The sequence below is a fragment of the Scophthalmus maximus genome, chromosome 7 (genome assembly GCF_022379125.1).
Source record: "Scophthalmus maximus strain ysfricsl-2021 chromosome 7, ASM2237912v1, whole genome shotgun sequence".
NCBI classification, from domain to species: Eukaryota; Metazoa; Chordata; class Actinopteri; order Pleuronectiformes; family Scophthalmidae; genus Scophthalmus; species Scophthalmus maximus.
In genome coordinates this window covers 21,485,313-21,512,583 of record NC_061521.1, presented here as the reverse complement: position 1 = coordinate 21,512,583, position 27,271 = coordinate 21,485,313, and the positions used below count along the sequence as shown (strand labels likewise).

General features: G+C 46.8%; 2 protein-coding genes across 6 annotated transcripts in view; both read right to left on the bottom strand.

The window, feature by feature from the left end:
- Nucleotides 1–10,981, bottom strand: part of fgd4a (FYVE, RhoGEF and PH domain containing 4a) — a 46,149-nt gene extending 35,168 nt beyond the window's left edge. Inside the window, exon 1 of the mRNA XM_035641563.2 lies at nucleotides 10,684–10,981. Within this exon, the coding sequence (XP_035497456.2) occupies nucleotides 10,684–10,786 (103 nt within the window). The 5' untranslated portion in view covers nucleotides 10,787–10,981. The remainder of the gene's footprint in view (nucleotides 1–10,683) is intronic.
- Nucleotides 10,982–14,293: 3,312 nt separating this feature from the next.
- bicd1a (bicaudal D homolog 1a) overlaps nucleotides 14,294–27,271 on the bottom strand; it is a 30,200-nt gene continuing 17,222 nt past the window's right edge. For 2 of the 5 annotated variants that reach the window (XM_035643484.2, XM_035643478.2), the window contains exons 2-10: nucleotides 26,135–26,347; nucleotides 23,641–23,793; nucleotides 22,601–23,080; nucleotides 20,173–20,565; nucleotides 19,253–20,023; nucleotides 19,015–19,166; nucleotides 18,714–18,924; nucleotides 16,956–17,041; nucleotides 14,294–15,010 (exon numbers count right to left, since the gene is read on the bottom strand). In XM_035643484.2, the coding sequence (XP_035499377.2) occupies nucleotides 14,887–15,010; nucleotides 16,956–17,041; nucleotides 18,714–18,924; nucleotides 19,015–19,166; nucleotides 19,253–20,023; nucleotides 20,173–20,565; nucleotides 22,601–23,080; nucleotides 23,641–23,784 (2,361 nt within the window). In that variant the 5' untranslated portion in view covers nucleotides 23,785–23,793; nucleotides 26,135–26,347 and the 3' untranslated portion in view covers nucleotides 14,294–14,886. The remainder of the gene's footprint in view (nucleotides 15,011–16,955; nucleotides 17,042–18,713; nucleotides 18,925–19,014; nucleotides 19,167–19,252; nucleotides 20,024–20,172; nucleotides 20,566–22,600; nucleotides 23,081–23,640; nucleotides 23,794–26,134; nucleotides 26,348–27,271) is intronic. The other 3 variants (XM_035643481.2, XM_035643482.2, XM_035643483.2) reach the window with 3 other exon arrangements.

Genomic DNA, 27,271 nt, shown 5'->3' with positions numbered 1-27,271 from the left:
CATGTAAGAATGTCGGTCGTTCCTGCCCGGCGCTCTATTTCCACCGGCGCCAAACTCTTCAATTCACACCCGGCTGACCCCGGAGCTCTCGCGTGCCTCGACTCGCAGACGTCCTCGCGCCTCAGAGAATGCGGACGCGCTGGATGCAGACAGGATAGTTACCGGCAATCTCAACTCACATTCTTGAAAAAAATAAACATAATGGAGCCGCCCTGGCTTACAAGGAGCCGAGCTCATAGAAGAAAAACTCACAAAAACGGAGATGGTTCATAGTTTTATCCTCGTGCTCATCAAATCTAAAGAGGAATTCACTTGTTGGGACTTTTTTCTTCAGTTGCGACACAGCAGAATTTTCTACATCCAACCTGTCAAATCCTGGGGACACAAGGAAAAGTGACAATGTACTGAATTTGCATATATTTCCTTCTGTCCTTGTCTTCCTCATGCCTCAGTACCTACCTCCCACTCGTCACACACACACACACACACACACACACACACACACACACACACACTGTCACCTCACACACACACACACACACTGTCACCTCACATACACACACACACACACACACTGTCACCTCATACACACACACACACACACTGTCATTTCACACTTTTTTTTGCCGCTGCAGCTGGTGCTTCCCTCACCATCTCCCCTGTCTCCCTCTCACATCCACCTACGACTCTGTTGCTCTAGTCCACCTCTCTCTCCTCCATCCATCCGTCAGAAGAAGAAGGGGGGGGGGGGGGGGGGGTGTAAAGGGATAAAGAGCAGCATGGCTCCAGGCCATTACCCACCACATCTCTATATGCATAGAACTGTGGGCCTCCCACACACACACACACATCATTAATTAAACCCACATCACTTAGAATGCATGCACATGTGTGTGTTTGCCCCACACACACACACACACACACACACACACACAGACACACACTCATTTGAAGCCTCGCTGTTTTCATTGACTCCCTCCTCCTCCTCCTGCCGGCGCACCACCACCCACATTACGAAGGTCAACGATGAGTGATGGTTATTGTCTGCAGACGCACACACAAACACACACGAGAACAAACGCCACAAAGGAAACAGCGAACAAGGTACAAAAGCAAAAATTCTCTGCCTCCACCGCAGCAGCGGGGGGCACATCTGTCAATGACGCGGCAAACGGGTCGACATCTGCCCCGGCGTCACAGCAACGGCCCACCCTTGGACCGCCTCCCCAAACCAGCCTGGCACACGCACAAACACACATGGTCGCGCGATCCCTACTGCAGTGCCTGCCCCTGAAAAAAAATATGAACAACCCCTCTAAAAATCAATACCGACGGAGTGCGGAGTTCGTCCTGAGCAGATGGAAAATAACAGCCCGGCCCAGACAACAGCATTTATCAACAGGCCGAGTTGATTAAACAATTAGTTTTTTTCGCGAGGAGCGCTTCATTATCCACCTCTATCTTTCTCAGCATTCCTCGGGGTAAACACGGAGAATAAATCCCACCATAATCCAGCCCGAATTAACAATTAGAGTTAAAAGGGATTCCCTGGGAGCGATTAGCGCTTCGGTGACTGTATCAGTGTGTGTGTGCACGTGGGGGCACGAGCGCACAGTAAACACACATGGAGGAATCAAGCGAGGTGAAGCTGATATTCTTGTACTGTTGACCTTAATAAACGGTTCATGAAGTCACAAACCATTTCATTATTGGATCGTTTGACATCTACTATTGATTCTTGGCGAAATGTTTCTTTGTATTTTGACCTCAGACGGCGCACAGACAGAAATACTCTAAGTACTTTGAGAAAAGTCCTGTATGTACTTTGATTTCTAGGCCTTAGCAGCACGTACCCACCTTTCAATCCCTGCAAACAGGATTGACTGCGTTCCCTTTCACATCATTCAACACTCTCACAGGGCCTGTTACATAACAGCGGTGCTGTGTTCCGACTGACAGGCGGCGCGGGAGGCTCCGGTTTCATCCCATAGACTGTGTATGAAGACGGACGAAGTCACCGGGTCCGGAGGATGAAGCCAACGCGCGAGTGCCTGAAGCCTGTACTCTCTGGGATGACCAGCAGGGGGCGACTCCACTGGTTGTAAAAAAGAAGTCAGTTTCTATCTCATTTGATTCATAATGTCCTGATTTAGGGTATAGATATTAAACATCCTCCTCCACCTTCAAACACTGTATGTTCAGATCTCACAATACATCCACTGCTGACAGACCACACATCAGTCAAACTTTTTGATCACTCTCACACTCTGGTTCCTAAAAGCTAGGGATCGGGGACTCTCTGGGGGGGTCGCGAGACACGGGGGGGGTCGAGAGATGATTTGTATGAATTAAATACGATTCAAACAACAATTGCAAATAGCAGATCTAAGCCATAAATGTTACAAAAGCTAAAAAAGAAAAGAAAAAGTCATTACATTTAATATCAAAAAATATGTCATCAGCCATCTGATTTTCTTTGACCCCATGTGACCCCTGAGGTGATGGATCTGAGGTGACAGATTACAGATTAGGTGATTTACAGTAGGAGGCGCTGCGACATGTGCACGTAGGTGATTTTCTTTTTGCTTGTGTGAATTAGTTAAAATGAATATCACACGGGATCATGGGGAGGTCAAGGTGTCTGGGTCGCGGGGCAGAAAATGATGGGAACCCCCGTGACTCTTGACAGCTCGCAGTAATGTTCAGTGTTCTTGTCGCGTCACTGCTGGTGTGTGGAGCGTCTCATAGCGGAGGAGTTATTCATGTTTCTGCACTGTAAACGGAGTTTGTAAATTCATAATTGGTATGTGTAGGGGTGCACACTCTGGAGTGAATCTCTGTGGCGAATCAGTTCTGCGAGGTGTCTGTTTGTGGGAGTGGGCATACATCTCTTGTCACTCGATAAAGGGAGAGAGGGACGGAGAAAGAGAAGAGAGAGAGAGAGAGAGAGAGAGAGGCGTGAGGGGGGAAAAATAAATAGCAACAGACAAAAAACACAAGTGATGAAAGAAAAGAGAAATGCTGTCTTCCAGGAATTACCTCCCACAGAAGAGGCTGTCAACCTGCAGCAACAACCACCAAGTGCAAATAAACAACCTTGGTAAATTTATCTCATTTCTTCACGACTTCCTGGTTTGCCTCCTCCAGACATCAGGCGTCCACACACACACACACACACACACACACACACACCGGTCTTATCTTGTTAGACCATACCGTTCTGTCGAAGCTGTATAAAAGTGAAGCTGGAGCTCCAGTCGAGGCGTAGGGAGCGAACACACGAGAGGGAGAAACAGGGGAAATTAACAGGTAGCCATGCTAAGACCAACCAGTCAAGCCTCTGAAGGCCGCAGTGCTCATTACACAATACAGTGGGAAAAGGGTGGTTGGAACTGAACTGTGGTGTCCAGTCGAAAAAAGGAATTGGGCTTATTACAAAAAACATGTTCTGGGAGTTGTGGGAAAAAGGAAAACTGGGAATTTATCCCACTTGCAGCATGATTGCCCTCAATACATTCTTGCTTATTCAGTAATACTGTACATCGTCCGATCCGCAGTCACAACCGTTTGAAGTCCGTCAGATGAATGGATGTCAAGAAAATTGACAGCCCCCAAGAGTTTCTGTCTTAAAACAGACATTTGATGTAAACATTCCTCCATTTATAGTTACACATGACAGGAAAGTTAATGGTACTTTCAAAATGCAAAGGGTTTATCCTCTTAGGAGCATGCATGTGTTTTTATGCATTTCATGTCAATCTTCCTATATGTTATATTATATTGTATTGCATTATATATTTTGATAATTCTTGTGTGTGTGAGGAAACCCCTTGGCCTAATGGTGGTGCGATAGAAAACAATATGTAGGGGCCATATTCGGCCATTATTTTTCTAAATGCTCTGCGAAGTAGGACTCGCAGGTTACGAAGGCCACTTGGCCTTTGTGCCCACATTGCTAATAATAAGAAACAATATCATCATCCATTACTTATGCTTAGTGGTAAGTAGTGTATGAAAAGTGCCAAGAGTCACGGTTAGAATAATGTCTGAGTATCAATATTTAGATGTAGAAAAATACTGTGATCAAAACCCTACCAATACCTGTATATATATAAATACAATACAGGACTTTTTCATCCAAAGATATTTCATTTTGTAAAGAAATATTTTGCCATGGCCACCTAAATAGCATTATTATTTTTAAGGAATCCCAAAAAAGAAACATTTATGTTGTTTGCGGTTAAAACATGTCAGCGCTCTCTGGTGGACAAACTAAGTATTGTTCCAACGCTGCATAAGTCATTTCTGCAATGCAATTAATTTTTATTGATTAGATGACTCATACTGTGCAGTACATACAGCAATGATATCCATGCATTGAGATGATAATGACCCATTATCAGTATAACTAAATGACTGATACTCTATAATGTCAATATCGCCACATTACTGCTCATTACTAGAGAAGCTTTCATCCCTCTCAATATTCACCACGAACCCATCTTAAAGGAACAGTTCACCACAAAAATCTCCCTCAAGCTTTTCACAAACTCTTAGGAGTTCCTTTCAAAGGCTCCGGTGAAAATAGACAAACTTGTGAGTGTATACACACGACTCCCTCTCTCCCACGTCGAAAAACAATGAGCGGCGGTGAAAGGACCCCGGCTTTCTGGCGTTCCCAGCCTTTTCCTTCCTGCCAGTGAGAATGAAAGCAGAATGCCTCACACTGTCCCCCCCCCCCACCTCTGCTGTTAAATAAGGGTGACTCACCCCTGCTCGCCAACAATACACGCCGATGCACAGTTGAGGGGTTGCGGTGTACACAACACACACACACACACACACACACATTTCCACAGGCCAACATACTGCGCCGCATATAGAGACACACAACTCCAATGCAGTTGGGTAATGGGGCACTGGGGATGTTGCCAAAAGGCCAGAGTGGTTGGAAGAGGGTTTTAAGAGGAGGGGAATGGTTCCCAGGGCTCTGAGAACAAAACTGTCTCTTTTTTTTTCAGCCTGGTGGATTTAAATGATCCCTCACACTCTGCTGTACACAGGCCGTTCCACACGGAGGTCAACGCTGCAGCTCAGTGGATCAACAACACTCGGGGCATGAATATACAGTAATCCCGAAGCAAACGCATCGAGTAAACACGCATTCTTGTTAACTGCTAATGAAGCCTAATAAGAAAATAGGAATAACGTGTATGTGTACCGCGGAGAGGAGAAGCCTTATGAGATCCTATTGCGCTTGTCTTCTGCAGCCGCAGCGCTTCCACGGAACACAGGGTCAGAGTGAAACGGCAGAACATCAGGAAAAACCAAGTGGTGGGTTTGGGAGAAGCAGCCAGATGATAACGAAATATTAGATCAGCCACATGCAGGTCAAAACAGGGACGGTGGAGCAGCAGGGATGAAACGAGTCAGGATGATGTTTTATGGCAATGACAGATGAGTCACAGCTGAGGAACACACACCTATCTTTGCTTAACATCAACTTCAAATAAAAAATGTGCTATCTTACCATAACAGCAGAGCAGACACATCTTTGAGTTTTTACCTTTCCGGCTCCAAAACCAGTATTTGCGCCGTCGTTTCATCGTCAGTCCAGTGTCTAATGATTGTTTTTTACCCAAGACCTCCTCCTAACATATATATATATATATATTCAACTTCTGACAGAGTTCTTCCTCACTGTGTTGTCCAGCCTTGTAAGGATCACCTACCAGAGGCATAAAGGCTCAGACGGGACCTCCAGCTCCGGTAGCGAGCGGCCAGGCACTCCATGCAGTGTCCAAGGACGTGCCGAAACCGATGAGGGTCAAGGAAAGTTTCACTTTCTGAACCTTGGTTGCTAAAAAAATACAGCCCTATTTAGTATTTTCCTCTCTTCCTTCCTCCACCTCAGCCAGAGAACAAAGGTACAGGAGACCCGGCCACCTGACACCTGACAGGACACTGAGGAGAAGCACGAGTCATCGCACCACCATCACATCCTTCTGTCCTCTTGCAGACGGGATGTCCACCATTTCGCAAAGGTGAGAAAAAGAAATAGGGGTTTGCGCAACCGTTTGCCTCTTCCTCTCTGTAAAATTCCTCCCTCAAAGTGTCCGCCCCCCCCCCCCCCATACGTTGTGTTCAGCAGGTCTGAATTTCTTCTTCTCTGAGCTCAGACTCAGAAGTATTGGAGATTACATTAGCTTTCTGGGGAAAACCCCATGAAACAATGCCAGTCAGGAGCGGGGAAACAACACACACACACACACACACACACACACACACACACACACACTGCGGGGCAGGAAGCTCGGGCCCGGCGCTTGGAAAGAGAACGAGTGTTTCCTGGATAAAACACGGACGGTGTTTAGGCTGCTACCGACAGACGGGGCATGTTGGTTCGCGATGAGACGGACGGTTTCAATGAGATCCACGATGTGCTGAATTAAAACCAAACTGTTCAGGAAAAGTCAAAATAGATTTACAGTCGATTGATTGATTTGATTTGATTGGGGAACAAGCTGCTGCGTGACGCATAAACACACACACACACACACACACACACACACACACACACACACACACACACACACACACACACAGTAATAGTAATATTAGTTGGCCAATTTCCTATTTTCTTAAATCATCATATTTGAAGTCAAAATGAAAAAGCTAAAGAGCAAATGCATAATAATCTCCTTTTGTATTAGAATGACGCTTGGTTTTATAGAGACAATATGACAAAATATCAAACATTATTTTCTCAAAAAACGATACGGGGAGCAACTGCACAGTGTCCTGCCCGGATACAGAGTAAGTAGATGTCGGCTTTGTTGTGAAAGGGCACTTGTCTCTGTGTGTGTGTCCTCATCACACACTGAGCACAAAGGTCGGTGGGTGGAACATTTCTGAGCGTTGACCTCCACCTACTGGCAACATCTGAAAACTTCACCTTTGAGCCTGCACATTGGCGTTTTTGGTGCTGTGCGTGAGCATGTGTGTGTGTGTGTGTGTGTGTGTGTGTGTGTGTGTGTGTGTGTGTGTGTGTGTGTGTGTGTGTGTGTGTGTGTGTGTGTGTGCGCGCGCAACTGCTGGGCGATATTACAAAAACACACACATATATGATGAATGATCCATTTCCCGCTGAGTGCTTACAGCCCCACACCCACCGGGATTAGCCACGGAAGGAACAAACCCAACCTTTCTCCGCACCTTCATGCACAGTCACGTCCAAATCGGAGACATCTCCGCTCGACAAACTCAGGAGAGAGATAAGAATCAGGAAATGAAGTAATTCTACATTCCTTCCGGACGGCTTTGGATTAAATTTCTGGCCTTTACCTTTGTGCAACTTTAGATAAAGCAATGTTTTGAGAACCAGTCGACTGGACATAAGTGTGGAAACCAGCAGCAGTTGTACCGAAATGTAATCTGACCTTTGGACGACAGTCGAGAAAAGTCATTCAGTATACTCAGTATAAGTGATGAAGACCAACACACCGAGAGCTTCACTTGAAACGTATTTGTAAACTCTGTCATTATCGAGCAACAATGCAATTCTCAATTAAAGTCTTTATTATAATTTCAAAAACAACACTCTTTTTTTAGGATGGAGCCGGTTGAAACTCTAGTATGTTAATTCACTTGCAAATCAAAAGAGCCAAGAAAACGCATCTTCAAATGCTCTTATGGCCAAAGACAATTGTTTTTCTATTTTTGACTTTTTAAATTCCATATTTGCTGAGAAAGTCTGTCTTCTAAATGTAATACAGGAAAAATACAAGATGAATTTTTAAAAATTCTTATTTGTGTTGTCCTGTAAGGCCAGAAAGGGGAAGCATTGGCATGACACAAATAAAAAAAAATATATATATATATGTAGAAGTATTACTAGTCATCTGAATATCCGCTCTCCTTTTACCGCTGCTTTGGTCCCTACCAACTCCTGAGGAAAGTATCCAGCTCGTTGGCTTCTACATCCTCTCCTTCATTCACAAGCTAGTTGCTAACTGTGTCTGTCTGCTATTTGGTGCATTGCATACAGTGCAAGTTGAACTCTTTTTTATTTTAAATTTGCCGCCTGCTGCTGCTGCTGCTGGAAACGAGGTTGATGAAAAAACCAAAACATTGAGCTAAAAGATGCCAAAACGCAGCTAGCAAGAAGTGCAGAGTTGAGTTATAACTCTCTGTCGATTCATCGTTGCAAGCAAAACCTTTTTCAAATTGCCTCGTACTTTTCTTTTCCATTGTTAAAACAAATGCATTGATTAATGCAGCTTTAATAAGATAATTATTAATTTCCACACTGGCGTGAAAAGTTTATCGAGTTGCCAATTCACGAGGGCAAAGAAAATCCTGTCCAACTGACCTTTCAGAGCTCAATAATAATCACAGTGCCACAATGGTTCATGGGAAGTGGTGCGGCGATGCACGACACATAAAAAGGGAAAATCATCTTCAAGTCATTATGAACTGAGCTGCACAAGGGAACCCCTGTCGCCTTTAAGTGAGCTAAAGCCAGTGTGAGGACAGCGAGGGGCCTCGGTTTCAGGCTGAATGGACGTCAGTGTGCGGCAGAACAACAACAACAACAGGTTACCGTTCCCACGGCTTCTGTCTGAGCAGACCGAGCACACACACACGACTCCTTTGTCGTAGATACAACTGTCCTCGCGGTGACACCGGCGCAGGCTCAGGTGCCCCTCCAAGCTATTTTGGACAACAATGAGTAAATCTAATTCTACATGCGATTATAATAACACGGATCTTTAGGCAGTGGGCTGTTTTGGTGTTTGAAGCAATAACAGAGATCCATTTTTTTTTTTTTCCCCAGAAAAAGCCAATGGTTCCTGCGGCTGCAAACTAGTGTATGATGGTAAACAAACTGTGAATATTTATAGTTATACCCCTCCATCTATTACACAAGAGGGTAAAGAGTGTGTTGCAATTCAAAGGTGAACCACTATGACACACATTTGTCCAGGAGGACGGGATCAAAACAGACACAGTTGATAATAATCCCCGCATAAAAGCCATTTCATAGCAATCCGGGCGGTGACCTAAATGTATGAAATCAAAAAAAACAAAAAACAGAAGCATCACTACAAGTCCACTACCTCTTCCCTTATGAAACGCAGGAACAGCCAAGCATAACAAAACAACAACAAATTTGAAAGAATCAGCTGTTTGATTGTGTCAGGGGCGATGAAGTTCAACTCATAAGTTATATTCTGTGCTTTCACTTTCTACAATCCACCACTGATCAAGCGCTTTTAACAGAACTTTTAAAAAAAAGAAGGAATTCATTACAAGTAGCACTTGAAGCGTCTTTTGCCTATTTGATGAATGTTTATGTACTTATGAATTCTTGCACTTTTGTGTAATATCTTCATGGTTGAATTCACTCATTGTAAGTCGCTTTGGACCAAACCATCTCCTAAACGAATGTAATGCAATGCAGTGTCACGGCATGACAGACGTGTTCGTAGCCCAGCAATGAAACAATGGTGAGGCTTGTACATCGTTGAGGCTGCGGCACTGAAATGATTGGACGACGGCAGGCCATGTTTCCCGGAGCTGTCAGGGAGGAAGAAGCTGATGGTCTATGAGAGAAGTACACAAATCTGCGATACGGGCAGAGGCTATGAGGAAGAACGTATTTTTGAATGCACTATCGCTGACACTCAAATGATCCACCGGCAGACTGACAGACGAACGTCTCTGCAGACCTGCAGACCTGGTGACTGGGTCTGATGGACTTTGTGAGTGACTTGGTCTTAACAAGGAAGGGTGCCACTATCAATCACAGAGCAAAGTTCACACAACACGCTGTAAATCTTTGAATGCATGTTTGCACAAGCCCGACTCGCAAGAGCCATGTGCGTGTTTTGCCAGCTGCTCGTGCCCAGACACACTGTACTGCGCTGACATGTATTCAGATCCCGAGGATTAGGAATAAAGACTAATCGGACTGGAGACGTGGGCAAACTTTCAGGTTTTTACGGCCGCCCAGACATCGCCACAGATCCAACCGGGAGTTTGTTTCTGATCACCATGAAATGAAAAATAACCCAAAGGCCATATATAGGAAATGCAAAAAAAGGAGGGGACACACCTGTTCTTCTTTTCATGCACCTGAGCTCTTGCAATCTTGAGAGGGGACATTCCCACATGAAGTGGCTTTTCTTTTTTTCCCTTTTCCCAGAATAGGAATAAGAAGAAGAAGAAGGGGAAGAAGAAGAAATATGTGCCCTCCAGCATGTACATGGTTACACAACAGGCTGGGGCTTGTCCCTGGAAACCTTCATACCTGCCGAGCAGTCACAGTCACAGTCAGTCAGCAGTGCTGTGTAAACAAGGGGCGATACGAAGTGGAGGTGTGCTACTCCATCGCGGTCCCCACCGGACCTGACACGAACACATGGCGGCTCCTGCAACACGTCGTGCCCCTGATGAGTCACCTTGACGTCTCGGTGAAGCGCTTCAGGCTCCTATCCACGGCAGTTTTCATAAACACGCAGTTTGCAATGAGTGGGAATGAAACCGTGCATCTGATCAGTTTGGATGTAAAACGATCGGCACTTCAACAAAGGAACCTGTTGCTGTACACTTTTGATACAGTAAAGTTATACTCCCCCCCCCCTGCATTCCTTTAAAGAGAAGAAAGAGGAGAAACCTCACCTTCTACTTCTGGCTCCGGAGGGTCCAGACTCGGCTGCTTCCTTCGAAACGCGACTCTGTTGAATCCGTCCATTCTCTTGCGCGGCTCCGGCCGCTCCAGCATCGAGAGCTACTTAGGAACGAGACAGTGATGTCAGTGATGAAGAGGACGTCGAGGACGCGCGGTCAGCTGGGTGCGTCCCCCTCCAGCTGCGCCGCGGCGGCCCCATGTGCGATCTGAGGAGAGAGACGACAGACGCGTCGATCAACAGCTGTGATCGTGTGACAGATGGTCCGAGCTTCATCCGCTAATCTCCGCACAATGTCACCTTGATGCCGGGGAGTTGGCTGCGACCACGCCCCCTTCTCCCCCCTCGTAAGTGCGTGCTGGTGGTGCGGACCTCCTTATTGTTGTTCACACACACACACACACACACAGAGACACACACACACACACACACACACACACATAGAGAGACACACAGACACACAGACACACACAGAGAGACACACACACACACAGAGACACACACACACACACACACACACACAGAGACACACACACACACACACACACACAGAGACACACACACACACACACACACACATAGAGAGACACACAGACACACAGACACACACAGAGAGACACACACACACACAGAGACACACACACACAGAGCCACACACACACACACACGCACAGACACACACATAGAGAGACACACAGACACACACACAGAGAGACACACACACACACACACAGACACACACACAGAGACAAACACACACACACACACACACACACGCACAGACACACACACAGAGACAAACACACACACACACACACACACACACGCACAGACACGCACACAAACACGCGCGCACACACACACACACACACACAGACACACCAGGCCAAGTGTAAAGTAGTCTAAATTCAAAATATTCAAGTGAAATGCAAGTACCTCAAAGTTACATGTACATGCCTAAAAAAAGTCTTATGACATCATAAGGCTGATGCCACAGGCAATCATCAGTATATTTCTCTACAGGCTACACTACTCAATAGATCATTTATCACTACTGTTACACTTTTAGGCACAAGAAAGTCAAAATTAGGCAACTCTGAAGAATTTTTTTTTATTATCATTAATATTGTTATCAGTGCTGTGGGGCATAACACTTAAAAATTATAATTCATCATAGTAATTATAGATTGGTAGCCGAGACATAAATTAACTGATGTTAATACATATGTCCAGGGAGATCAGATGAGTTTTTGCTGTGATCATTCCATGACAGTTAAAGCTTTTCACGAGTCAGCAGATAATGGTACAGCCACTGAGGGGGTGGCTTTCGTGAGGACGTTTACCTCTAAACACCAATTAAAAGTCATCATAATGCAACATCATAAACAATATTCATCATAATCTTTGTAATTTTGCGAAGTCATGATAGAATCAAGAGTTAGGCACTCGAGATACAGCCAGCAGGACATTAAGAACATATTGTATATAAGAAAAAAGACGTCAGCTCTACCACTGTTTCTGAATATTATCATATACTGTTTTTATATCAGATAAGCCGACCATATCTGTGGGTGTCTCTAATGTGTCAAATCACTGCTTCTCATGTGCAGAAAAATATACATAAGGATCATTGTCTAATCTCTCTGTTGCAATTTAAAAATTGCTAAATCCACTGTGTGTATGCATGGATAATTTGTTTTGGAGATCAGAAAACGGTGGGATAGAGAAACAGACACACAAACACATAAAGTCACATATAAATTGAAGGACAGATCTTTAATTTACACGTGAAACCAATTTTAAAATGGAGGAGAAACTGTAAAACCCGCTGTAGTACAGCACACTGTCGTTCTTTTTTAACTGGATTAGTCCCTCTCCATCACTGCTATATTGTGCAAACAAACCATGAGAGTTTAACCTGCATGAGTTCAGGAGCTACTTTTGGACCACGAGTAATATTTTCATCACTCCGCCGTTGCACAAAGCAACGATCTACATCGTTGACGAAGACAAATCCAACACATGTACACACACAGAACAGGAGGAGTCTGCTTATTTCTATGCAGCCGTAACAGGAAATGCTTTTATCTGTCGGTACAACACAATACGTATGTAGTTTTTGTTTATCCGTTCGGGGCAGAGAGGACAACATCCACAATTAAAGACGTTATGACCGTGTAGAGATGGAGAGAGAGGGGACTTCAAGTATGCAACAGACGTCACAAATTGCATCCATGTGAGTCAGACTTCAGTCCCATTGAAAGCAGAGCTTCAAGAAAGAAATCATATCTCCATTGACAGGACAATTGACAGTCGTGCTGTAACTGTGTCTCCATTGTTTTAAGAAAGTCTGCAGGGAGCCTCTTGTTGTCTTATTCTTCTCGTCATGGTGACAGAAATGGTTGAGAGAGTACGCAAATCCTAACCATGATCAGCCTACGACCGGTGCTATACTACTGTATTGCTGTAGTGCATACTGCAAAATTGTGCTTGGACATACTTGTTTTGGAGGAAGCATGTGGAAGGCAACCCAACGAGGACGTGTTACGAAAGACAGACTTGCTTGGAATACCGAGAACTTTCTGACTTTACCGTGGGAGACTCGCAGAGAGGACAGAGAATACTTTGCGGTGAGACTACAGTGTTGACATGAAGGTGACGATAACTGAAGAAGAGGCACGCCTAACGTTTAAAAGAAAGAGGTTCAGATCACTCCATGGTCACCTGCAATTCCATCCATCCATCCATCGTCTACCGCTTAATCCATTTGAGGGTCGCGGGGGGGGGGGGCTGGAGCCAATCCCGGCTGACGTTGGGCGAGAGGCGGGGGCTCACCCTGGACAGGTCGCCAGCCTATCGCAGTGCCACATACAGAGACGGACGACCATTCACTCTCACGTTCACACCTACGGGCAATTTAGAGTCTCCAACGAACCTGACCCCATTCTGCATGTCTCTGGACTGTGGGAGGAAGAGAACGGAGAACCCGGAGAGAACCCACGCGCACACGGGGAGAACATGCAAACTCCACACAGAAAGGCCCTGGTTGGTCTGAACCCAGAACCTTCTTGCTGTGAGGCGAAAGTGATAACCACTACGCCACCGTGCAGCACCACCTGCAATTCAAATAGGCTAAAAGAAAAAAAAAACCCAGGCCAACATCCCTATAGTCCTGATCCCAAACCTCCTCTCGTCCACCCCCCAGTCTTTCTCAAGAGATCTGAGCTATAACGGACACGACCACGTCACCAGAGTCTGCTGTAAAAAAAATAAATCAAAATAAAGCAAGATATTAAAATAGTCTTTATGCACATGATCTGCAAAAAACAAAACAGAAAAATAAATTGTATAAAAAAACACAGGCATTCCAAGAAAACACTAGTGGTGTTAGAAAGGTAGTTGAAATCCACCCGTCACCGCCACAAATCAAATGCTTCCCTCCATTAGTCTGTCTGCAGTGTCAAGCCCAACGTACTCTCACTCGCCTATATGTAAAAATGGCATATACTGTATTCATTTTTTTTCATCATTATACTGACAATATTTTACGTAAGCGAGTTTTGAACCTGTTCATTAGAGCAGTACGGACATCTTGCAATGAGGAAGATCATTTTTTTTAGTTGCATTGGCCGTGTACAGAATCAGGGAAGTCTTCAACCTGACGCGTTAAAACACATCTCCATCTCAATCCTGAAGGAAGACCGACGAACACAGAAAAGAAACAAGGACAAAAACATTCCGGTAATAAATATCTCAGAAACTTGCCACAAACCAATGTGTAAATAAATAATCAATAAATTATAAATAAATACTGGAAAGCATATGGGAAAGAGATTCCCCTGATTTGTCTCTCTGGCATTCGTCCAATTTTCCCCCCAGGACAGAGCGCCCCGCTCTTCTTCTGCGACCCAGGTAACCAGAAGGCCTGACGGGGGGCCGGGCCATGTAGCGCTCGGAGTTGGGATGTTGGGGGGGGGGGGGGGGTGTCACAGAGTCCATTACGCACCAGGTTGGACTGTGGGGTCTGGGGGAGTTAAACGAACTCCCTTCCAGATCGTGTCTCTGTCCGCTTGACTCCTACCAGACCCAGACCCAGACCCAGACCTGGACCCGGACCCAGACCCGGACCCAGACCCGGATCCAGACCCAGACCCAGACCCAGACCCAGACCCGGGCCCGGGCCTAAGCAGAGACGTTAGGTGCCGTGCAGACCATGGGGTTGTTGGACCAGACAGCTAGGGGGGTCGCAGGGGGAGAGAAGGCTTCTGCTTCCGGTCAGAACCGAGCTGCGGTCCTGGAGGTCTGCCACACATTTAGGACTGTAACGAGGCAAGAGACACAGGAGAGGAGAATGAATAGGACTGAGTGAGAGAGGGTACTTTAAGAGCTGAAGAAGCAGGGAAACAGTGGCTGGAAGAATAAGGTCAAGGCAAATAAACAAAAATATAGCAATGTGGCGAAGGCCGTTTGCTTGAAGGAGAAGTTAGACAATTTGGGGAGAAAGAATTTAGATGAGATAGTATGGCTCTCGTCTAGACCGGAAATTCGAGTTTTACACTTTGGTTCTAAGTAAAGGTTGTTTTAAGTGACAAATTAGTGAACTTTATCCCAGAAAGTCAAACGAAAAAGCCAACACAGTTAAAAGGGAGGGGTTGCTCAGTCATAGCTCACAAAGTATGTGGTGAAAACTTCTACTGGAGAAAGAAACAACCAGCACAACACTTGAACCAAGTTGGCTGAAAGTCTTTAACTTAGAGAAAATAAGTTAAGTTAAGACACCTGCAAAACTTACTAAGTAAATAATCTTGGTTACTTTCCTACTGCAGCTGCCAAAAAGGATTGTATTACTAAAATTATAGTGCTCATCCAAATGTAACTGTGAACTTTGACACAAAACCTTGACTTTAATATTGTGATTTTAACTTAGCAAGTTTGAAAATGCACTAATACCATGTATGAAAAAAAAACGCCATGCAAAACTGCACATGCAAAGCTTTAGCGAAAAACAATCCTTTCGCTCCCTCGTCCAGTGAAAAGTGTTCATTGTTTAGGCAAGTGGAAGAGTTTCAGTCGTGATCTGTTCATGATGTTGTTATGTGTACGACAGTGTGGGAAACTGAGAGCAAGCAGGGACATTTATCTTGTACGGATGCAGATGTGCAGCATGAAAAGATGGGGAAAGAGTCGATAAGAGAATGTGACAGGCTACAACTACAATTTAGTGGCATTTACAGACTAGACAGATAGATAGATAGACAGATAGATAGATAGATAGATAGACAGATAGATAGATAGATAGATAGATAGACAGATAGATAGATGGATAGTTAGATAGATAGACAGATAAATAGATAGATAGACAGATAGATAGATAGATAGATAGACAGATAGATAGATAGATAGATAGATAGATAGACAGATAGATAGATAGATAGATAGATAGACAGATAGATAGATAGACAGATAGATAGACGGATAGTTAGATAGATAGACAGATAGATAGATAGATAGATAGACAGATAGATAGATAGATAGATAGATAGATAGATAGACAGACAGACAGACAGACAGACAGACAGACAGACAGACAGACAGACAGACAGACAGACAGACAGACAGACAGACAGACAGACAGACAGACAGACAGACAGACAGACAGACAGACAGACAGACAGACAGACAGACAGACAGACAGACAGACAGACAGATAGATAGATAGATAGATAGATAGATAGATAGATAGACAGACAGACAGACAGACAGACAGACAGACAGACAGACAGACAGACAGACAGACAGATAGATAGATAGATAGATAGATAGATAGATAGATAGATAGACAGACAGATAGATAGATAGATAGATAGATAGATAGATAGACAGATAGACAGATAGACAGATAGATAGATAGATAGATAGATAGATAGATAGATAGACAGACAGATAGATAGATAGATAGATAGATAGATAGATAGATAGATAGACAGACAGATAGATAGATAGACAGACAGACAGACAGACAGACAGATAGATAGATAGATAGATAGATAGATAGATAGATAGATAGATAGATAGATAGACAGACAGATAGATAGATAGATAGATAGATAGATAGATAGATAGATAGACAGACAGATAGATAGATAGATAGATAGATAGATAGATAGACAGATAGACAGATAGACAGATAGATAGATAGATAGATAGATAGATGGATGGATGTTGGTGATCCTACTACTTGCAGCCGGTTCTACATCTCGTTACCTGCGGCCTAGGGAGGCTCTCCCTCGCCTTAGTTGTGGGGAGAGTGACGGTACTGAGGCAGCAGGCTGCTGACAATCTACAAGAAACTGATAAATTAGACAGATATACAGAGTGGTAACACTCAGGGTTAGACAATAGAACAAGGGGGGGTGGGGGGGGGCAAGACAGGGGGAGGCCTTGTCAGAGACAAAGAGACGGGACTGGTTGGCCACTAATTTAGCTTTTGGCTCCTTTTTACAGCTAAATCTTACACACTGTCTATGATAATCTCCCTTATGTAGTTTTACTTGGTTTTGGTTTCTTACAGACAGGAAACATGTTTTACATTGTAAAAATTTCGGGCCTGTAAGAGAAAAAAAAACATGTCACTTGTGTGACTGTAACCGATAATGTCTCATGATTTGACCACGCTGACAGGACCCGTCTCGGCACAGCTACACGATCGCCAGAGTGAGACACATGGACTCGTTTCCACGCACACAAACTCAAACACACTTGCAAATCCAATATTGTATTGATTTGTGAAGCACAATAGGACAAAGACAGACACCGGGGGGGGGGGGGGGGATGACGACGACTAGTGCTGAACAATCCAGTCCTGCTCAACTCCACAACACCTGCTGCTCATGGCCGATATATATTCTCAATCTTCAATTTAAGTCCACACTTAGTAGATAAGAAGAGAAGAGAAGGGAAATGTGTTCAGACACTGCCATCTAGTGGTAGGAATAGGCTGGGCTGTAAGCATGTTTAGTCAGGGAAGTAGACGGAATTAGTTTGTACCCATTTGCTTTTCTTTTTTGATACAACAGTGGGCCACAGAGAGGAGGTGTGACTGGTCTCTCCACTACTCTAAGCAGCATTTTGACCATGTTACACACTATCTTCCTGTCAAAGGCTTTTTCACAGAACTTTAGATGTGACCATATGAGGCATGCAAATATAGACTGAAGTAAATCTCATTTTATGACACAAAAATTAGGAAGAGCTTATTGAAATAGATAAAATAGTTCACATTTTTGTAAAAATGTAAAAAACAATTCTAACATGCCATATACAGAGTCTGCCACAGGGAGGCGCTGTGAGTCACTGAATGTTTAAAAGAGCTGCTGCAGCCAGTTTTCCCCTTGGTTTTCACTTCCCAGTACTGTAGGAGAGTGATGTACTACGTGTATGTTAGGTTAGCAACTATTCAGATGCCGGTAAAACTGCCTGACGTCAATTTCCCTCAGGGTGTTCATTAGAAAAAGTTATGCTGTTTATCTTTTTAGTCAAACTTGGCAATAACAAGTAGGCCGTTCAGTTGCTCTATTGAGGATGGAGCAGGCTGTCACACGCGAAACCAGTTTTTCCTCCCCTCTGTATCCCACCTAATCCTGAGGCTTCTGGGAATTGTATATACAGTGGATAGTAGTGCACAGATGATGAAGAATCATCGTCTTCGCCGAGAGCGAGGACACGCCGAGGCAGGGCTGTAGGTGCTGGGGACAGGTGACTCGTGACAGGTGGTCTTGAATGAGTGAGTCGTTTGAGCTCTAAGGTTTAGCCGCTCAGAGCTGTCCAGAGACAAATTGGAGCAACTCGAGTGAGGCAAATTCGAAGCAGAGGTCTGGATTGTTTGTCCGGAAAATGTTTCTGAAATCCACGCAGACATGGACGGACTGGGAGCAATCTCTACAGAGGGAGGACGACCAAGGGGATAGGGAGGTGATCCGTTTAGGGGCTGAGGTGGAGCCGTGAGGCGCCTCTGCGACTTACTTTGGGTGGGCTGCTTTTTATCTTGGGCACCTTTGCGCCGCGGCCACGGTACGTCTGCTCATGGTCGAACTCCAGATCCTCCAGGCGTTGGGTCAGGGCCAGTTTCTGCTGGATGGCCATACGGAGGAGGGAGTTCAGCGTCTTTTTCTCGTCCTCCGCCGCCGCCAGCTGCCTCTGCATCTCGTCCAGCTGGGTAACGTACTCATCGCACCTGGGAAGATGAGAGGACAGACATCTGGTTAGACCCAATTCATTCCTCTTCTGCACCTTAGCAACCCCATGTTTCCGTGACCCCGCTCACCTCGTGGCAAACATGGCCCTGAGCGACGAGAAGGTGGCGGCGTCTTCTTTCAGAGCCTTCAGCTCATTCCTCAGCTTCATCATGGTCTCGGTCACCATCGCCTTTTCATTCTCGTACTTGCTCTTCAGGTTAGCCAGCGCACCCTCTGCTGTCTGCAAAGGAGGACATTTGGATGGAACCCCTTCAGTTGCCATGGGAATCACATGCTACACGACGTATTCAGAGAACAAAAGGTCACCTGTTTATTCGCCTTGAGCACCAGCCTGAGTGTGGCGATCTGCTCTCTCTTGGTGCTGATCAGGGACTTGAGCTTGAGTATCTCCTCCATGCACGACTCCTTGTCCTTGTCCAGCATAGGGGCCAGCTCCCTGGCTGCGGCCCTCTGCCTGGACAGCAGCAGTGAGCGGTCTACGGCCTTCTGCAGGTGTTTGATCTGGTCCCTGATGATGGCATTCAGGTTGTAGATGTTCATGGGCTCCTTGCGCAGGTCCCCGCCCGCCTCCGAGGGCAGCGGGGATGGGCAGGGAGAGACGCTGATACCCGGGGAGCCCGTGGGGTTGCGGGTGGGGCTGCTGTGGCAGGATGGCGAGTCTGCCGCGCTGGCCGATGTCTCATTGTGGTGTACGTTGTGAGCGTCTTTGGATGGGGATCCCATGGGACTTCTTTGGGACTCATTGGAGCAGGCTGCAGACGCCGCGGCGAGGCGTCGCGCCAAGCGCGGCGAGAGGAAGGCCCAGGGGTCCTCGGAGCCCTTCAGGCTGCCGCTGCGCGTGACGCGGCTCTGGCGGTAGTAGTCCAGCATGACGCGGTTGGGCGTCTCGTTGTTGCACATACAGACGTGGTGATAGAGCTGCGCCAGCTCTTCACTGAAGGTCACCAGCTCGTCCTGTGCGGTGTTCAGCATGCCCTGGCTCTCCGTGGCCGTGCTCGTCGCAGCTCGCAGCTCCGCCTCCAGGCCGGCCACCCTCTCCCGGCCTTCGCGGCAACTGCGCTCCAGGTGAGCTACCTGCTTGGAAGGAATCAGTTGGAAAACTGGAATGTTATGGGGTGCAAAGGTGAATTGTGTGAGGTTAATGTGCTCAAATAAACAGATTGGTGAAAGACTCAGTTTCTAATCTGTGCAGCAATAGAAGCAGAAGTCTCAACTGAACGACAAACCTGTTCACTCGGCGCCTGGACCCGGTCGTCACCGTGGCTCTCTCCCTGCCCCTCCACAGCCTGGTTATACTTCTCCTTCAGGGCCTTGAGCTCGGCCTTCAGGTCGATCACCTCCGTCACCGCCACCTTGTACTTGCACTCCAGGATCTCAAACCCGTGGATGTCGGGATCGTGGTGGCCGTTGGCCTGGGGCGATACGGAGTCGCCGTCGGGCTTCTCGCTCTCCTGCGGGTCGTCGAGCTCCTTGTCCCCCTTGAGACGCTTCATGGCGTTGCAGCGTTCCGTGAGGCGGTGGACGCGGTCGCTCTGCTCGGTCAGGGCGCCCTGCGTGTGCTGCAGTTGGGTCTGGGCCTCCTGCAGGTTCATGAGCAGCGCTGCCTTCTCGCACTCCACCTGTGGGACGGGTATATGATACGCACCATCAGTCTCAACTTTTCCTGACATTTCAGCGTAATTTTCAGGCCATATTTGGCACGTGAGAACAAAAATGCTGGATGGGTTTTAAAAACTTAATCGGAAGGAGAACCATCAGTGCAGCACTACACTGATGTGAGTTTTAATGGCAGAGTGGCCAGAGGGAAGCGCCTCGTCACTGACTGACAAATTAAGTTTGCAAAAAAAAAAAAACAACTCCTAATGGACTCTTCAGACTGTGACAAACAAGATTCTCCGATCCGATGGATCCCAGATTGAACCGTCTGGCCTCAATTCGAAGTGACACGTCTGGAGGACACCGGGCATTTACTCATCGCCATCCCAAAGGTGAAGCACGGTGGTGGAGGTGGTGGAGGTGGTGGTGGAGGTGGTGGTGGTGGCAGCATCCTGCTGCAGGGACTGGGAGGAAGATTTGGGGTTGTGCGAAAGCCGAGTGGAGCAAAGTACAGAGATGTGCTTAACGAAAACCTGGTTCAGAGAATCAGGGCTTGAGAGTGAAGCGAAGGTTTACCTTCCAACAGGACAATGACCTTAAGCTTGGACAACTTATCGTATCAGTTGAACTTTGTTACCGACTGTACTGCCTTCTCCTCTGAAAACCTCTCGGCCAGGAGGATGGGAACTGAAATGAAGTGCCGTTTAATTGCTTCTTGTGGGGAGTGAGCCGACTGTGCTGCGCTGAGCGCCTTCACCCACTGATCCAACTCTAGATGATCATCGACCTTTGTCTTTTTTGGGGGTTTTTTGTTTTTAAATTGGAATGGAAAAAAAGCAGGAATCGTAAAAATTAAAGTCTCAAATTCAAACAGACGGAAAAAATTCAACAAGCAATTAGAGTGATGCCACATGCTTTCCAGAATGATCAACTTGAAAGAGGGGAAAATCGGTTGGGCAGTAATTGCGTTCACAGAGAAAGGCTCACCACTAATACGGCAGCCGCTAATCTTATTTTCTATTTCCCAATGGGGGCTCTGCTGGGGCAGAAAGGTACAGTAATGATTTGATTCGATTTTAGCAGGAATATGATCTATCTAATCTACCGTATGTTTTCTGTGTGGTTTTTTTATCATACTGTAAGCTGTGACTAATGTGAATGAATGTCTGCTGCACCCAGGCGACTCGTAGTGTAAGTGACTATAAGAGAGATACGGCAAAACCCTTCATTCAAATCAATGCTCAACTGAATCTAGACCAACTGTCTGAAAAACAAACTTTAACAACGTGTGAAGGCTGCGTGGTGGGTCTGTGTTTATATGGATGTGGCTTATCATAGTGCAAGGTTGGTTACATGCATGTCAAAATCCTCATAGAAAATCTTCTTTATTTTCAAAACAACAAAATGTGCACAGTGGCCAAAAAAACGTCCGCGACATTTTCCCTCCGTGTTGGCGTCTCTATTTCTACAAGCAGAAAAAAAATTGTTTCAGTCTCTGCCTTGAAGCAGAATCTGCTCCTCCTCGCTTATCGGACGCTAATCGCCCCGACAGGACTCTCTATGGCACGCACATATGTAACGCAACGGCCTTCGTCCACCAGTGCACTCGCGCGTTCCGCAAAAATCTTTTTGGCTGTTGTTTTCTTTAGCTCCAACCTTTGCACATTTGAAAGCATATGCGATATATGATGAATGCAGTATCGAATGCACGATCACGTCAGAATATCGCTGCGATTTCTTGACATGTGAGGTGGGTCAAGACGAAAAAAGCCATTTATTTTTACATGCCGATTCTCTTAGCGTGTCCTCCCCGTGTCATTTCCCAGCTGTTACCATTGGCAAAATGTGAGCAGGACTACTTTCAACAGTAAATTGTCTTACAGTGAGTGTCAACAGCAGCTCGACATGCAAAAAATGACGTTCCTAAATGAGCCTTCAATGAAGAGTACGTGCTGCTTTGTGGGATAAACCTGGAGAACTTATTCTTTATGGGTAATTTGAATCCACTGAGAGATTTACTGCCCCCCCCCCGCTCTAAGGCCCTTTCCTGTGACTCACCTGTAGCAGCTGCTGTTTGAGCTTCTGCATCTCCGACAGGTTGAGCTCACTGAACAGGTCGGGCACCGGGTGCAGGGCTTCTCCCTTGCGGCCCGGCCGGTACTCCGCGTTCATCTTGGCCAGCCCCGTGCCTGCGAGGAGGTGGCCGTTGCGCCAGCCGCCGTCCTCGCTGGCGACCGGGATGGCGCCGCCGTTGGTGCCGCCGGTCTCCTCGGGGAACTTGAGGCCCTCGACGCCGGTGACGGTGAGCGCCAGATGGGCCCCCGCCCCGTAGACGCTGTCGGTCAGGCTGATGTGGTGGGCGAGTTCCTTCCTCAGGTTGTTCTTCTGCTCGCGCTCGCTCTTCAGGGCGTCCAGGGCTTCTTCCAACTGACCCTGGGAGATGTCCTTCAGACGCAAGGCGTCCTCAAGCTGGCTGTTGAGAAGAACGGTCTCCTCCTCCAGCACCTTGATCTCGTGTTTCAGGCCCTCATACTCCACCTGGAGGGCAAACAGAGAGGAAACATTTCAATCAACTGCTTGGATTGTAGAACGTGAGAATGGTGTTTGTTAAGGATTGAGGGGACATAAGGAAGACGTGAAATAAAGTTAAACACTTCAGACATCAATGGAAAGTGTTTCCTCCTTTAAAACAGCACACTTTTGACTGGGTTACTTGTATAGTGACAGTATAGCATTTTATTTGGTTATAAATATTCATTTTAAAGCCACAAGAGCTGGCAGATTTACTGTGACAGATCCCTCAGAGCAAGACCAGCAGAATCGAAGTCTTACACCACAGTAGTGATTGTATGGCCTTAATCTACTCCAGCACAGAACAGGTATTACAAATTGCCAAAACACGGCCAATACGGACACATATATCACTCTGTGTGATTGGATAGGGAATAATGATAAGGATAACTTCATCATAAAGGAAACATCATTTGGAGGCGGTTTGGATGTGACACCGGGGGTGAGTCATTAATCTCAACCGACACAGGGGTGGGCGTGTCGTCCCTTACAGTGATTGAATTTACTGGAACGGTCTCCATACTGACCTGGCTCTGCTTGAGCGTAGAGACCAGTTTCTGCAGCGTGATGTTCTCCTCCTCCAGCTCCGTGTAGTCCTGAAGGAGCCTGGTCTCCCTGAACTTGTACTCCTTGATCTCCTCCCTCATCCGGCTCCTCTGCAGCTCCAGCATGTCGTTGCTCTGGAGCCCCGCGACAAGAGGGATGCAGATGGGTACAGGTAAGAGAGGGGACAGGAAGAAATGGCGGCGGATTCAGTGCTTTTTGTTCTGCCTAATCTAAATTATACTTCTCCTCTCTAACGGCATGACGACGAAAAAAAGTGTCAAATGCAATGAGTCTGCACCTGCCGTGCACGGACAGACACATGCGCACATGCTGGACGAGACAGGGTGTCGATGAGAGAGATGCACAGGCCACAAAAGAACAGCAATCGACATGTAGGCGACGGCAGCACTGGGAATAAAATGATTCCTCAGCAAAGTCCTCTTTGTTCGCACAACTATGAATATTACATTTTAGCTGGAGGAGCAGGGCGATGGACGAACAGCTTCTCTGTTGTGTGTGTGTATGTGTGTGCGTACGTGTGCATGTGGGTGCTTATCTCACTGCAGAGCTCCCCTGCAGCTCCCTGTGCATATGGCAGGAGTGCTGACCCAGAGACAGTGTGTCAGGAGGAGTGGGTGATACGCTCTCGGGAGGAACGGACATCGTGCAGCGCACACACATTTCGCTTTCTTTCTTTTTCTTTTTTTTTTTTAGACCTTAAACCTCCAGGAATTCTTTATTATTTGCGTGTGTTTCTTTAGAGGGTGGATGGTAAATTTAGAACCGACCGCTGGACTGAAACGAAAGGCCACTGCGATCCACTGGAGCTTTTGATTTGTGCAGCGCTTGACAGCAGCTCATATACTCTTGAAGCTAATAGAGGATAAACCGCACAGTCCATAGAAGCACAGCACGGGGCCGCGGCGTCTAAAATACACACTTTTATACTGATCCAGGACAAGAACACAGAAAACAAACGGGACATTTTAAGAACAACTGGGCCACACAACTGTATTGTGGAAATAGCAACATGTTGTCCAGGTTAATATTCATGCCGATGCGGGGGGGATTAACGCTGAGCAGGGTATGAAGTGCACAGGATTAGAGGCCAATTATCAGTCAATGAGGCTTCTGCACATGAGCGAAGCTGATCGGGGGGCTACAGCGGCCGGCCCGGGGGTCAGGGACAGTGCGGCACACAACACTGGCACTGGGCCCGTCAGCTGGGCAACCTGCCCCCTGACCCGGAGGTCACGGCACCGACTGTGACCGTGACAGCGTCGATGGATTCGTGACGCACCGGCAACTGCGGCAGAAGTCCGGCCTTGTTGTATTCATTCGTTATTAACAGCACTGTAGCTGGGGTATGAAAAAAAAACTAAACTCAAATTCCTGACAGGGTAAGGTGAGGTGGTCACACAAATATATATTCATCAGTTATTGCAATTTCTGATGTTCTGACGATGAAAACTCTCTCCAACTAAAGTTCATTTTCCCTCCCCAGAAGTTTCTTCCTGGTGAATCTGCATTGTGTTTACAGTGATTGCGAACCTGTTTGTGTTTTGCCTGGAATCCCCTTTTGATTTGTGACGAACAAATCCCCCCGGCGTGGCTGCAACAGCTGCTTCTCACGATGAAAATGCGACCCCCTCCTCATTCGCACACGCAAATGAGGATTTCAAAGACGCACATCACATCACATCATCGAGGGGCTCTGATCAGGATCAGGTGACAGGTGCACATTATGAATACATCAACTAGGACTATAAGGTCATTAGTTCCCAAATTGAAAATATTGATTTCGTTCAATATGCTGCATAATGTCAACTATTTTTGACTAATGCCTTCTGTGTGTTACGTTACACTGCTTGTTTTAATTCTGACATTTTGGGTGTTCAGACCACAGCACACTTTGAGAGTAACAGTTGAACAACGCTCCCTGATGAAACTTAGTGAATGGGAGTGCGTGTCCTCCCGTGGCTGTCGTGCCGCTTGTGTGATGAGAGCAGCCCCCGGCTCACTCTGTCCCCTACACATGTGCCGAGCTCAGGGCATTTCCCTCATTCCCCAGCTTAGCGCCGGATTTGCCCCCCACAATGGGGTCGTGGCCGCGGTGTCTGACCCCGGCTCGAACTTCTGCACCGGCCCGACGCGGCGGCCGCGGCACATGTATGCATGCATGCGTGAACACATGCTTGCACTGGAGCACGTGTACCACGTTTCTCCTCTGTGCGGGGTTTGGCCCTGTTCCGCCCGTCATCTGTGGCCTTTATCAGACACGTGGATCTCATGTGAGTTCATGTACCGCAGATCAGACCAGACGTCGTTGTGCACAGAGCGCTCAGTGGCCGCACGCGCTCAAAACAAATGAGAAACTCCACAGCCTCCAAACTCATTCTTCACGTCTTCAATTCCCAGTGGACTCTAAAACTGACGTACGCTGACGTCGCACGTCCGCACGGTTGACGGGCTCACCTCTCGCAGCTCCTGCGCGAGCGCGTTGAGCCGCTCGTTCTCCGCCTGCGCGTTGGACGCCACGGAGCGGCTCAGCGTCACCTCCGTCTGCAGCTCCAGCAGGCGGCCCGTGTAGTAGGCCTCCTTACAGGCCGACTCCTGCAGCAGCGTCTCCTCGTTGGTCTCCCCATCCTCTGCCACCTTGCGCTGGTTGGTGTAGGCCTGACCGAATGCCTGAGGGAGGAGGAGGAAAGAGAAAAGGAGGGAGGGTTAGAAGAAGCAAAAATGTGCACAAATATAACAACCAACAACCACAAGTAGGAAAATCCTGTCATACATCATCATACATCACTGCTGCAAGAGAGGGCGGGCACTGACAGCACGCTAAACAGAGGCCGTCCCGCAGGGAGACCTGCTTTCTGTCTATGTGGGATGCCGTTTCACTCTGATCAATAGACACACTGTTCCCACTTTTCCTGACACAGGTCTTCACGGCACCGAGAGCTGACTTGTCATGATAAAAGGACCCGAGGCCTGATTGACAAAATCGAAGCAGGCGTCAACAGAACGAAGGCCTAGACCTACTGTACCGAACTGTAGCGCAATAGCAAATGCTACTTTTTGCGAAGTGAAGAGAATAATTTATCATTTCTATTATATGAACCTGCAGTCGTGCACTACTTTTCCAGTCATAAAGTTTATGGCCTGTCCATACAGCCGCTGCCTTAGTGCTTCAATAAATACTAGGAACTCCTCCTGCACCTCCTCGGCAGGGAGAAATGGAGACGGTGCCCGCCGTTGCCTCCGTGAGAGACCACCGGATCAATTCTGTCTTATTTGGAAAGAATATATATTTTATGGTCTACAATTGCCACAGGACGAGACTGTAAACAATCCAACATGTATAGTTATCACAGACTGTCAGGAGGCAGTTCCTGGACAGAGTCACTCCACTAAATCGACCGTGCAGCCATAAGTCATAAGGGAGCCGTATATTTAGGACCAGATGTATTAATAATTCACACGCAGCCTTCCCAATCCCGCTGCGCCATGATAGCAGCATTTTCCTCCATTCGCGGATGAATCACTTATGGGCTATACTGTACGAGAAACCACTATCTGGAGGAGAGATGAGCTCATGCAGCGGCCTCTTCTTTT